The sequence below is a fragment of the Saccoglossus kowalevskii genome, chromosome 17, assembly GCF_978046115.1.
Source record: "Saccoglossus kowalevskii chromosome 17, keSacKowa6.1, whole genome shotgun sequence".
NCBI lineage: Eukaryota > Metazoa > Hemichordata > Enteropneusta > Harrimaniidae > Saccoglossus > Saccoglossus kowalevskii.
In genome coordinates this window covers 22105815-22121391 of record NC_140657.1, presented here as the reverse complement: position 1 = coordinate 22121391, position 15577 = coordinate 22105815, and the positions used below count along the sequence as shown (strand labels likewise).

The following is a 15577-nucleotide window of genomic DNA, read 5'->3' as shown; positions in this document are numbered from 1 at the left end:
ACTGGATTTACCCAGTATACTGGGACTACCACATACACTGGATATACCCAGTATACTGAGACTACCACATACACTGGATATACTCAGTATACTGTGACTACCACATACACTGGATATACCCAGTATACTGAGACTACCACGTACACTGGATATACCCAGTATACTGGGACTACCATATACACTGGATATACCCAGTATACTGAGACTACCACATACACTGCATATACCCAGTATACTGGGACTACCACATACACTGGATATACCCAGTATACTGTGACAACCACATACACTGGATATACCCAGTATACTGTGACCAACACATACACTGCATATACCCCGTATACTGAGACTACCACATACACTGGATATACCCAGTATACTGTGACTACCACATACACTTGATATACCCAGTATACTGAGACTACCACATACACTGGATATACCCAGTATACTGAAACTACCACATGCACTGGATATACCCAGTATACTGTGACTACCACATACACTGGATATACCCAGTATACTGTGACTCTGACATACACTGGATATACCCAATATACTGTGACTACCACATACACTGGATATACCCCGTATACTGAGACTACCCCGTATACTGAGACTACCACATACACTGGATATACCCAGTATACTGAAACTACCACATGCACTGGATATACCCAGTATACTGTGACTACCACATACACTGGATATACCTAGCATACCGTGACTCTGACATACACTGGATATACCCAGTATACTGTGACTACCACATACACTGGATATACCCAGCGTACTGTGACTCTGACATACACTGGATATACCCAATATACTGTGACTACCACATACACTGGATATACCCCGTATACTGAGACTGCCACATACACTGGATATACCCCGTATACTGAGACTACCACATACACTGGATATACCCAGTATACTGTGACTACCACATACACTGGATATACCTAGCATACCGTGACTCTGACATACACTGGATATACCCAGTATACTGTGACTACCACATACACTGGATATACCCAGCGTACTGTGACTCTGACATACACTGGATATACCCAATATACTGTGACTACCACATACACTGGATATATCCAGTATACTGTGACTACCACATACACTGGATATACCCAGTATACTGAGACTACCACATACACTGGATATACCCAGTATACTGTGACTACCACATACACTGGATATACCCAGTATACTGTGACTACCACATACACTGGATATACCCAGTATACTGAGACTACCACATACACTGGATATACCCAGTATACTGTGACCAGCACATACACTGGATATACCCAGTATACTGTGACTACCACATACACTGGATATACCCAGTATACTGTGACTACCACATACACTGGATATACCCAGTATACTGTGACCAACACATACACTGGATATACCCAGTATACTGTGACTACCACATACACTGGATATACCCAGTATACTGTGACTACCACATACACTGGATATACCCAATATACTGTGACTACCACATACACTGGATATACCCAGTATACTGTGACTACCACATACACTGGATATACCCAGTATACCGTGACTACCACATACACTGGATATACCTAGCATACCGTGACTCTGACATACACTGGATATACCCAGTATACTGTGACTACCACATACACTGGATATACCCAGTATACTGTGACTGCCACATACACTGGATATACCCAGTATACTGTGACTGCCACATACACTGGATATACCCAGTATACTGTGACTACCACATACACTGGATATACCCAGTATACTGTGACTAACACATACACTGGATATACCCAGTATACTGTGACTAACACATACACTGGATATACCCAATATACTGTGACTACCACATACACTGTATATACCCAATATACTGTGACTGCCACGTACACTGGATATACTCAGTATACTGAGACTACCACATACACTGGATATACCCAGTATACTGTGACTACTACATACACTGGATATACCCAGTATACTGTGACTACCACATACACTGGATATACCCAATATACTGTGACTACCACATACACTGGATATACCCAGTATACTGTGACTGCCACATACACTGGATATACCCAGTATACTGTGACTGCCACATACAGTACAGTTCTCGCGGAAGCTTTGGCTTTTGTGGCATCATTGTCGCCTACGCATGGCTTCATTGTCGCCTCAGCATCGCATCATTGTGGCATCAGCTTCGCGTCATTGAAAATTGAAGCTGTGTTCGCCTCGCTATTTTGTGGCATCATCGTGGCCTCAGCTTCGCAGTCTCATGGCATCAACATGGCATCAGCTTCAACTTATTGTGACATGAGTATGACCTCATTATTTGCACGCAGAAGGGCAGTAGACAAAAACATGTACAGAAGTTCGATATGTAATCGATTTGAAATTCAAGGCGAATAAAATAATATGATCAAGAGTATTTATGACATTTTAAAAAGATATCTTGTTTAATTATTTTAGTGTTGCGAGTATTGGGCACCAACAACTTTGCGAAGTACATTACAATTGGCAAGGTGACGAGTTTCATATTGACTGGAAGGAAAATCGTGATAAATTCAAATCACACGATGCAATCGTCGTTCTGATACAACACAATTTGCTGTATACGAAGTGAAACTGTTCTTGTTATAAAATTTACCTTTTTTCGCTCATTTTATTTGCTGCTAGAAGAGCAGATTCAGATTCCTCATTTCGGTGGTATTTTTCTGTGTTTCGTTTAGTTTTAGCCGAGTCCTACCCCATGCCCGGACTACTAAAACATGCAACACACACGTACGCCGCCTGGTGCGTCGGCGTCGTCGCCAGTCATCTTGATACAAAGTTCCAAAACAAGTGCGTACATTTCCAACATATGATTGGATGGTTGTGGTGGCGTCAGTCTGGTAAAATTTGACAACCAATTCTCAAAATTGAGTCACGATCAGTGATCTGAGCTCGATCTATACGTACTTTAAAAGTATTCTCACAAACATATTTTGGAATGAAAATGAGCCACATGCCCTGTAAAAAATCGAATAGCACTTGACATGCAGAAATAATTTATTGGGCTTCAGAAAAAAAAAAACTTGTCCATTTCGTGTGGCGTAAATATTTGGTCACCAGCCGATGAACAATTTGAAAATCATGATTCACACGGAAGTCCTTCGATACTGAAAATCATCGACCCCAGTCTGGTTTACCTTATTTCCCAACTTGCAAAACTGATTTGTATCTCAGCCCTGTTTTTTTTTCTTTTTCTTTTTTTTGAACTGAGGTAAAATCCCATCCATTTGTCAAAATATACTGATGTTTTTCAGTGAATAATGGCGAAGCCTGTCACAGCACACAAAAAAACTTTGTGAATCGACGATGGAGATTGGATGGTACGACGACCCTTCAATTTGCGTTAAATATGTTTTGTTACAACATCATTGATTGGCTGAGAGTCACCTGATCGGAGCACGACCTGGGTCACAGAACCATATTAGTCCGTATTATCAACAGGACTTTGCGAGAAAACCACACCCACATTTTCAACCATTTTAGCGCGGAAGTTGCCAACAAATGTCGAAAACTCGTGAATTTTATAAATTCGAATAAAATAAAGCTAGCGATTCGTAAGACTGGTTAATAATATATACCCCGATGCTCTTCGATTTTTTTTATTTCAAGGTGAGAAATGGATACTAGTAGTTGAAGTTCCATCGATTTCAAGGCGACTATTTAACCGCGACAACTCTACGCTCTGTTGTAGTTTCGCTAGGTAAAACAAAAATACAATAAATAGTACTTGTTTAATTATTTGGTTTTACAGCCCGCAAATTACGGGACATGATCCCCATGAATTGCAATAAATAAATGCTGATTGTGTTGAATGACGGATGTCGGGACCGTTTGGAGAAACAAATTACGGTCGGTAGACATTGCAAACAAATGAAATTATTAACGAAAGACGAGATTTTTCTAGGTATTTACGATCATACGGTCATACCAAATATATACAAAATTGACAAATACACAAAGAGGTGTAATAGTAGGTCATTTTTATTTTAGCCTTAGAAATATTTTCTTTCACTCAGTCCACGTCCATGCGTGAGAATTCTATTTAGCTTCATGGTCCTTCGGCTTGTCTTCTGCTTGGGGGGAAACAACAATAATTATACAAATCGTAAACTCAACACAATCAGGAAAAGGAACCCAGACAACCATGTTGTACTTCTGTTGAATACATTTTGTAGCAGTGCGTCACGTCGGAATATTGTCTAAAATAAAATATTCAATCCCAGCCAAATCTAGGTCAAAGGGTCAGATTGCGTGCATATAATTATAGATAGTTAAAACAAAAAGTATTTGAACTTTTGACGGTTGTTCAACATCTATGCACGGTTACTAAACTAGTAATCGTGATCTATGAAAACCAGAAAATTTTTAGTAGTCTGAAAACGGAAGCGGTCAAGAGGTTTGGGGGAAATGAGTAGAGTACTTCTTTGTTTGATGAAGCGATGCTGATGCCACATTGTCGCCATAATGAGGCCACAATGAAGCGAAGCGATAACCGCCTAACTTTTTAATGTCGCGACATTGAAGCGATGCTGAAGCCATAACAATGCCATAATGATGCGATGCTGAAGCGAAGGTGAAGCTGAAGTGAAGCAAAAGCTTCCGCGAGAACTGTACTGTACACTGGATATACCCAGTACACTGTGACTACCATATACACTGGATAAACCCAGTATACTGTGACTACCACATACACTGGATATACTGTGGAATACTTTATTTTCGCTGGAATTAATTTTCGCTGAAAAGGCTTTTTGAGCATTTTGTATGGAATTTATTTTCACTGATTTTTGATGAGTTTAATGTGAAATATAGGAAAAAAAGTATATTCGCTGGATTTTATTTTCACGGAATCATCACTTCAGCGAAAATAAATTCCAAGCGAAAATAAAGTATTCTACAGTACCCAGTATACTGTGACTACCACATACACTGGATATACCCAGTATACTGTGACTACCACATACACTGGATATACCCAATATACTGTGACTACCACATACACTGGATATACCCAATATACTGTGACTACCACGTACACTGGATATACCCAGTATACTGTGACTACCACATACACTGGATATACCCAGTATACTGTGACTACCACATACACTGGATATACCCAGTATACTGTGACTACTACATACACTGGATATACCCAGTATACTGTGACTACCACATACACTGGATATACCCAATATACTGTGACTACCACATACACTGGATATACCCAATATACTGTGACTACCACATACACTGGATATACCCAATATACTGTGACTACCACGTACACTGGATATACTCAGTATACTGAGACTACCACATACACTGGATATACCCAGTATACTGTGACTACTACATACACTGGATATACCCAGTATACTGTGACTACCACATACACTGGATATACCCAATATACTGTGACTACCACATACACTGGATATACCCAGTATACTGTGACTACCACATACACTGGATATACACAAGAAACTGGACTGCTTTTCATGATCATAGAAGTTCAAATCTGGAAGTAAAATACAGTATTTTTTACTCACCTTCTTCTGAGAGTTGTTGTCTTGCTGGTTCTATATGAGAGATCATCTCAGCTAGATCAGTAAACATAGCATCAGCTTTCACATAGGTCTGCTGCTGACAACAATGCAAATATATACAATCAGTAATGCATGTAAGGTAACATTTTCTAGAAGAAGCACAGCTTCAATGAAGGCCTGTATATGCCCACATGTTTGTATCATGGGAATCAATGTCAGATAAGACAAGACAAGACGTGACATGACATGACATGACATGAAGAGTGTAACGAAAATCATAAAAGATTGCAAAATAATTGTACGTGAACATAATGTATCCAATGCGGTATCATGTATGTGTAAAGTTTGGATATAACTGGTAGAGACACATCAAAAGTGTCTCCAAAACTGGATTCTACACTCAATGCACCCAACTCAGCCCCAATATAATCACCTCCTACACTCAATGCACCCACTCAGCCCCAATATAATCACCTTCTACACTCAATGCACCCACTCAGCCCCAATATAATCACCTTCTACACTCAATGCACCCACTCAGCCCCAATATAATCACCTTCTACACTCAATGCACCCACTCAGCCCCAATATAATCACCTTCTACATTCAATGCACCCACTCAGCCCAAATATAATCACCTTCTACACTCAATGCACCCACTCAGCCCCAATATAATGACCTTCTACACTCAATGCACCCACTCAGCCCAATATAATCACCTTCTACACTCAATGCACCCACTCAGCCCCAATATAATCACCTTCTACACTCAATGCACCCACTCAGCCCCAATATAATCACCTTTTACACTCAATGCACCCACTCAGCCCCAATATAATCACCTTCTACACTCAATGCACCCACTCAGCCCCAATATAATCACCTTCTACACTCAATGCACTCACTCAGCCCCAATATAATCACCTTTTACACTCAATGCACCCACTCAGCCCCAATATAATCACCTTCTACACTCAATGCACCCACTCAGCCCCAATATAATCACCTTCTACACTCAATGCACCCACTCAGCCCCAATATAATCACCTTCTACATTCAATGCACCCACTCAGCCCAAATAGAATCACCTTCTACACTCAATGCACCCACTCAGCCCCAATATAATCACCTTCTACACTCAATGCACCCACTCAGCCCCAATATAATCACCTTCTACACTCAATGCACCCACTCAGCCCCAATATAATCACCTTCTACATTCAATGCACCCACTCAGCCCAAATAGAATCACCTTCTACACTCAATGCACCCACTCAGCCCCAATATAATCACCTTCTACACTCAATGCACCCACTCAGCCCCAATATAATCACCTTCTACACTCAATGCACTCACTCAGCCCCAATATAATCACCTTCTACACTCAATGCACCCACTCAGCCTTAATAGCCCATTCTACCATTATATTTGAACAGCCACATATCGTCAACAATAGTAATAATTATTGCAAGATATCCTTGGCATCAAGAATTTAGCAAACCATCACTACACAGTCTACACATTTTTATACAGTCATAAAACCCAAATCAATGTGACTATCTCTTACCTGTGATCTTGTAACTGCTCTCTCTTTCTCCTTTTCTTTGAACATATCCCGCAAGATGTTACCTTTCTGCCAGCCACTGAACACTGTCATTCCGTGTTGGTATCCAACTTCTTTGATCTCATCAAATCTATTAAACTCTAGAGTTTTAAACCTACAAATCAGACAATAATAAACTATAATTCTATCATCAGTGTAAAGATCATTTTGAAATTATGAATAATGATTAGTCAGACTCTTCTTCCCTTGTTCAAATGTGCATGGTTTAAACATAATTCCTTGAATAGTTCTTGAATAGTTATTAAATATGCAAACAGACTTGTTAAACAATATTGCATACTATATCCCTCCAAAATAATGATGATGCAGAAGATATTGAGAAAATTTGAAACAAATTAAAATATAAACAAGCCATGCATGTTGCAGTCCCCGTTAGTTATCGAATTTAAGATATATAGTTTTGTGTACGATAGACATCATGTATCTGATCGTCAAACGAGTACTTGTCCATATTGAGAAATATTGCTCTGAAACAGCATTAGTTAAAACAAAATTCACCATTTTGAATACATCTATATATCTATAACATAATGTATAATGAATATATAAAATTTGAACATAATCAGTAAAAGCATGTCAGAGATATGGCTCTAGAAGCTCATTCATTAAAACAAAATGGCCACCAGTCAGCCATTTTGAATCTGATCTGAAAAATGACGTGCATCCAGAACCCATAATGTCTAATGTATGTACAAGTTTGAACAAAATCAATCCATAAATGCCACAAATAATTGATTTTTTTCAGCACAAAAATGGCGGAACGGGGACTAAAAATGGGACACAATTGCTCCCTTGCCTTTGGATATACCCAGTATACTGTCTCTGATTTTTAAAAATTCCCCCCAAAAATTAATTTAATTGTTTCCAATGAGCTTATACATCAAATGAGAATTACTTTTTCCACAATGCATTGCAAATATGCTCAACAGATGAACAACTCCAAATAGGCTTGATTTCCCTTGATACTGTAAAATACTTTATTTTAAGCTGGAATAAATTTTTGCTGAAAAGACTTTTTGGGTGTTTTGTATGTAATTTTTTTTACTAAGTTTTGATGAGTTGAATGAAAAACATAGGAAAAAGGGTATATTCGCTGGATTTCATCTTCACCCAATCATTCCTTCAGCAAAAATAGCGAAAATTAATTCCAAGAGAAAAAATAATTTAAAAGTATTTCACAGTAATACACTGGATGCAATAGATGAAGCATAACAAGTGAACATCCTCTACCTGTCAATTGGTGGTCTTATATATTCACACATCCTACTATTCTTCAGCTCTTCAAGATGTCTGACACACGAGACATACGCTAATCTGCTCTGTATCTCAGTCATATCAGGCACCTTTAGAATACAAACAACATGTAATCACTGCCTTATGTAGATTTTGTAGAATTATTTTTTATTCAAATGATGAAAAGTAGGAAATACACATATCAAAATGAAAAACATACCCTAACAGCGCTAGCCCAGGGATTCCATCTTTTCCATAGCAACCACCATCCTGATAGTGTGTCCCCATAGTTGGTTAGATGAGTCACATCCTGACTGCCGACATCCACCGCTATGATAGTCTGTGCACCCATAGATTTCATGACGTCAGCTGACAAAGTAAAAGAGGTTTAGTTACAGGATTTATAGCAACGTGCAGGACCTGACTGCCGACATCCACCACTATGATGCTCTGTGCACCCATACTTTTCAATACGTCAGCTGACAAAGTAAAAGAGGGTTAGTTACAGGATTTGCAGCAAAGTGCAGGACCTGACTGCCGACATCCACCACTATGATGCTCTGTGCATCCATACTTTTCAATACGTCAGCTGACAAAGTAAAAGAGGGTTAGTTACAGGATTTGCAGCAAAGTGCAGGACCTGACTGCCAAAATCAACTGCTATGATGGTCTGTGCACCCATACTTTTCAGGACATCAGCTGACAAAGTAACAACATAAATGAGACAGGTAGAACTTACCAGGTAAATTATTGACATATCCACCGTCCAATAAAAGATGGCCATCTTTAGGGTCACACAGAGGAGGTAAGTAACCAGATAATGACATACTGGCTCTAACATATCGCCATAAAGAACCTACAGATAAAACAAGTTTACACTCAGATAATAAATTCTCAGTAAAAGTCTGGACGTATTCCTACACAATCATGCCAAGAGCATCCAAAAGAGTCAAGCAGGCAAGTTTAGCCGCAAAATCACGTGGGAAATCGGCTTCAACTGCTCAGTCGATCGCTGATGTTGTCGTCGGCACACAAGTCGTTCGCTTTCTGATCTTTCTTCCGAGATTTTGACTCGAATATTCGGGTTTTGTTGCTTTTTTAATGACAGTGATGACGATAGTTCACAGTTTGAGAAAGTTAAAACGATGTGCTCACTTTGAATGGTTTGTAGGCGATTTTATGCTATGGCGTCGAATGATTTGTTCGTTATGGGAATGACGACAAGCTCTACTGCCAGATTTAAGCTGATGAAGGCGAGATCGCTCATTGCTAATGAAATAGGGCAACTTTCCGATTTGATCATTCAAAAAGGGCCATCTCAAGTAAGGCAAGTGGTGAGAAATTTGCTGGAAAATTTAAAGGGTCACGAATGGGATGATTCAAAGAAATATTTGGAAGTCTCTCTTGCAGTTCTATTTAGCACGAAAAGATCAGCAATTTCTAAGAAAGCCACTGGGAGTCGAGCCTACATCAGTAAAATCTCAAATCAGCACCAGGCAGTAGGTGAAAAATTGTCTGGATTTGATGAGAGTGCCCTTTGGCAATTACGATTAAATAAAGATAAAGCATTTGCCAAATCAGTATTATCTGTATCATTTTTCAAGGAAGCCATTACATCAGATATTCTGCCTCCTTCTGTTAAATTGGCTTTATTAGCAGCACCATCTTCCCAGAAATTAGATCAGACTACAGATGACACTAAATTATGGAATGATTCTGAAGCAGAACACATATTTATCCATCTAGGGGGCGGTCTATCTGAAACTGACTATGATGGTTTAGAGAAATCTCTGAGAACCAGTGTTCGAAATTAACTGAAAATTATAACAGGCCCGAAGGACCTATGTCAAATTAAAACTGTAGGTCCTTCTAGCTAACTGTAGGCCCTGATATTTAACAAACAATGACTAAACGGATAATACAAGCTTGCAATTGCAAAACCTTTATTTACTAATTAATCAGATATATATATTATCTGTAGCCTCAAAGAGGTCATCATCATTTCTTTCATCGTCACTAAACTCATCAAAATCTTCAGAAAAAACACGATCACTGGCCGACTCTGAATCTGACATGCATTTTGCATCGTGTTCACAATCTTACTAACCGACAGCTGACGGTAGGATCCTCGACAAGGCCGGCAATACATCACCTTGTTGTTGTTATCAAAAAGTAACTAGTCTTTGAACTCCGCCTGCCAGCTAACTTGGAATGTGCGTGGTTTACGCCTAGACCATTCGTATTCTTGCTGTTTGTCACACCTTTCTTGTGTAGTTTGCACACGTTTAGCAGCAGGCTCCTGGCAGTTTAAATATCGCCACATACTTCGATGTAGACGAAACTCTGCAATACCAGCGTGTTCGATGGAAATCAAAGATGGCAGAACATAAAATGTAAGCGCAAATTCTCCAACCAATCAGATCGCTTGTTACAGTTCCCACATTCGGCGCATTTCGCGATCATTCGGCGAGCTTGAATTATGACTCAGGTCGATGAGTGATGCCATTTGTTGATCAAACGTGCAAGAAAACGCAATTTTGAAACAATTCTGAAGTTAATATCGATATTTATTATATATTTGGTCTTACAATCATACTAAATAATGGAACGTTTTTTTAAATAGAAATTTATGGTCGGTCACAAGGACTGATGGTTTTTCACAGCTCTAGGCCCTTTATACCAACTGTCGGCGTGAGGCCGACGGACCGACGTTAATTTTGAACACTGCTGAGAACACAAGAAAATGTTTCAAGAATTCCCAGATTAACCACTTTGAGAAATAATTTGAAACGGTTCCACAATATGGTGTCAGAAACTGCCTCTCAAAATAAAAAGGGCTGGTTTGTTCATGATATTGAAGGCCTGGTTTGGAGAAGTGTCCACAACATATTGACTGAAATCAAATTGGATTATGACCTTGATGATGAAAATGAGGGACAGAAGTTAGAAAGAGAGTGTCCCAAAATTTCAAAGTATTTGCCATCAGTGGTGCTATACGTCTGATAACATATAATGGTAATGAAGTATGGAGAGATCCAAATCCACAGTCTGATGCAAGCCGCATTCCATTTGCCATTATAAATGCCCCCAGAGAGTGATGCACTGATAGAAGTTGATATTCTTCCTGTTCTGGCATGCACTGAAAAATTTGCCCAACATGGTATAAAGGGGATGAAATACTGTAGAAAACTGGAAGGAGATGAAAAGTATAAAAGTTTGGTCTTGCAGAGAAAGAGTACCAGTTTTTTCTGCAATTTATGTTTGGCTACAGTTCATAAATGTCACAATCCAAATCATGAATGGGATATGTCTATCACTCTTGCGGATATGAATTCATGGGCACAAAAAAAAAGTAATGGTCAGAGTAATCATCCTCTTATAAAGGGTGACCCCATAAATGAATACACTATGGATCACCTTCATGCTAAATTGAGAAACGTGGGTAAACTAATTGACGAGCTCTTCAACGAGGCTCAAAAGATCGACCAACAACTGGAATTTATACAAAAGTTTGCAAAGTTATCTGAAGATCAAAAACATGATGTGAAGCAATATGAATCAAAACTGGTCGACCAATTTGATACCAAGGTTGAAATTAATGAAGCAAATCATTCAGCAAAGTTACTTCAAGTTACTAAAAAGGATGATCTTAACAAACTTGATAAGAAACTTGAAGCAGCTTCACTAGCATTTGAAATTAAATACACTGAACACACTGAAGTGAATTTGTTGGATTCTGCTGAATCACATTTTGAAATTTTATTTGGCACACACAAGGAATACAAATGCACACTATGTGCATCACATCTCCATGTTGTATATAAAATCAAGCCAGGTATCACTCGTCACATGCAAACTGTCCATGGTAAGTTCAGCACAAAAGATCTGAAACAAAACACAAGATGCATTACTAATCTCAATATTTAATATCAAAAATCTGTCATAATAATAAATTATTATTTACACTTGGTAAAACTATTCCAAAGTCAGCCTAAATTGTCAAATTTGTAATGACACTATTTTCTAGGTATTAATTCTTCAACTTCAAACACATCAATGTGTATCACGTTTACTGGAGAAATGGGGCAAGTGGAGGGGGCGTGGCACATTTTTTTTGAAAATCATTAGTTATTAACTATATTTAGTATATTCTCACTTTAATATTACATAATTTATTATGAATAATATGTCAGAAAATAATATTGAGAGAAACGAATGAAATGCATTGGTATCAAAAACAGATACATGGAAAATGTTCATTTTATCCCTATACCTATAGTATCTCAATAGTGTATATATTATCTCAATAGTGTATATATTATCTCAATAGTGTATATATTATCTCAATAGTGTATATATTATCTCAATAGTGTATATATTATCTCAATAGTGTATATATTATCTCAATAGTGTATATAAGGTATGCAAATTAATGACAAAATACATTATGACACTTTATTCACTACTCCTATGAGGGACATAACGTGTATATGGTCGATCTACATATCGTTGTAAAGCTCTCGAAATCCCCAACAAAATTACGTTTTTCATTTTCACGACCAGCATTTTTGCAAAAAAAAAGGCGCCTACAATTGAAGAAATCGAACGTTATTTTCTAAAAATTGCTTTTTTTTCGTGTAAAACGTAAAAAAAAAGGACTTACCGAACGTAACATTGTGAGCCGCCATGTTGAAAATCCATAGAAGGCACTCCCGCGGTAATTCTAACATAACAGTGAGAGGAGTAGGCCAAAAACCACCAAAAATGCAGTAATTTCGCATAATCAATTATAGTCTATAACTATTTATTGAAATGGTTAAAACGATCCGGGTAAAAAACTTCAAATACATCAACAAAATGAGAATTCCAGTATCAATTTGGGAATGAGGCTGGTGGGTCAATTGAGGTCATAGAATGCTGACAGCGCGTGTGCTAGTTTTTCTTTCAATTTGAAATTGCGCCCTCATGCGGAGATAAAGTGTATATTGGATGGTACAAAACGCATTGAACTCTGGGATATTACATTTGCTGTGCAACTGTACTTTTTGTAAAACAATTATAGAAGATTATGCACATCTTTTTAGTAACTGTAATTTTGTCGTAGCTCTCTGGGGAGATTTACTTTTTACACTGGCAAGACCATTGAAACTGAAAGCACCACCTAGTAAACTGTGTATGATCCTTGGAGATCCAGAATTCAGCTGGCAAATCAATTTTATCTGCCTTCTGGTAAGAAAACATGTTTACTATGCTAAAATGCAAAATAAATTGCCAAACTTTACACAGTTTATTCAACTTCTGAAAAGATTATACCACATTGAAAGTTTCGTTGCTAAACAAAACAATAAAGAAGTGAATCATTACAAAAAATACCGTATATTACATGATGTATTCCAGGTAATAATGTAATTCATACTTATGTAACCTTTGATGGAAAGCCCAATAAAATATATTTAAATACAAAAAAACAACTTGCATAATAGTATGAACTCACCACTAGTATGTACTCTCATACTGGAGCTGGATATGTCTGTACTTATAACAAAGAAAGGAAGCCAAAGATCTTCTATTTGTTTATTACGGAAGACATCTTCTATAGACCGATTAAAGCTTCCCCCTACAATAACAATAGATAATAGCATGGTTATGTTGACAGATAAACTGCTTGCTTTTTTTCAGTTCAAGTGACATATCATAGGAATAACATTTAATCCACACATAAACCAGTTGGACATTTTTATTCAAAGAACACAAAACATCATGTGTATTGTTCATACTAAAATCAACACGTCCACGAAATAGTTAAAGACACATGAAAATAAAACAAACACGGCTGCTAGTCAGCCATTTTGATTCAATTCACAAGAACAATTATGTGCATCAGTAATGTCAATGCTAAGTTTGATGGAAATCGGTTCAGACGTGCCTGAGAAATTGTTGATGATATTTCAAAGACTGACTTTTGGTGTATTTTTAGACAAAAGTCATCCAAATGAAAAACAAATCAACATGCATGTACATTCCATAATGACTTTCTACTAAGTTTGAACAAAATCAATCCAGGCATGCCGAGAAATGATGATGTATGAATGGACAGATGAACAAAACCTAAAACATAAGTCCCTGTTTTAGACTTTATCTGGGCGAGACAACAAACAATTTCGGAATTAAGAGATTTTTGGTGACAAAAGCTTCTCATACAGAATAAATACTGTATGCTACAGTTAGCTATCACATACCACAACTTACCAGTAAACATAGCTGTAACAGGGTAAGTCAAATCTAATATTTTACTCCAGTATGTACCCATTTCTTTGCACCATTCTTTGGCTCGTCGACTGACAGCATCTGCATTGACCTCATCTGCATAGAGAGCACCCACAAATGAGCCAATACTGGTTCCGCCAATAATATCAATTGGTATGGAATTCTCCTCCATGGCCTTCATGATTCCAACTTCGGAAGAGCCTCTGAGTGTCAAAAAAATAAATCACATGTTTTAATTAGTGCAATTTATTAGTTGATAACAGACTTTAATGATGGAACTGATCAATTTGCTTTGAAAATAAGCAAAAGGCATGGGAAAGTGGTGATCAGTTTATAAACACAAAGTAGTTTTGATCAAAGCAGTCCATACATGTCTCAGATCAAGGTTACTTATACAAATAGTGACCATCAATACATCATCCTATTAAGTCATCATATATAATATACAATATTTAGTAATTGTTGTCTTAAGTAACTATATTCCAAATAGCTAGAAAATTTGGGCAATGGCTTTTCATCAGTAGATTCAGTTTGCAAAACCAATCACAATGTTGTAATCAAAACAGTCTTAGCATGTCTCAGATCTAGGCGGGTTCCTAAAAACTTAGTGGCCGCCAGTAGGCCATCTTTGATCAGATTGCAAAACATCCTAGCACACTCGCATATCCATCAATTGTGTCTTTGCTGTTTTAGATACAACTGGACACAAAACTAAACTAAATAATATCAAGCTAATGACTGACATGTGTTCCATAATGTCTCATCAATGTGTATGTTTTAAATGATAAAAGTGTGCCCTAGAAAACAGATACAC

The 15577-nt window shown here is 37.8% G+C and overlaps 1 protein-coding gene and 1 long non-coding RNA gene across 3 annotated transcripts in view; both read right to left on the bottom strand.

Annotated features, from left to right (window-relative positions):
- The window catches only part of LOC100371623 (patatin-like phospholipase domain-containing protein 7), a 45705-nt gene that overhangs the window by 4484 nt on the left and 25644 nt on the right, over window positions 1–15577 (bottom strand). The window contains exons 22-28 of one of the 2 annotated variants that reach the window (XM_085492218.1): window positions 14746–14966; window positions 13991–14113; window positions 9236–9352; window positions 8717–8865; window positions 8494–8606; window positions 7207–7357; window positions 5643–5736 (exon numbers count right to left, since the gene is read on the bottom strand). In XM_085492218.1, the coding sequence (XP_085348344.1) occupies window positions 5643–5736; window positions 7207–7357; window positions 8494–8606; window positions 8717–8865; window positions 9236–9352; window positions 13991–14113; window positions 14746–14966 (968 nt within the window). The remainder of the gene's footprint in view (window positions 1–5642; window positions 5737–7206; window positions 7358–8493; window positions 8607–8716; window positions 8866–9235; window positions 9353–13990; window positions 14114–14745; window positions 14967–15577) is intronic. The other variant, XM_085492219.1, reaches the window with a different exon arrangement.
- Window positions 12218–13329, bottom strand: LOC146732752 (uncharacterized). The gene is made up of 2 exons (XR_014926842.1): window positions 13160–13329; window positions 12218–12381 (listed from the first exon to the last, which is right to left on the bottom strand). It is a non-coding gene; the product is annotated as an uncharacterized LOC146732752 (long non-coding RNA).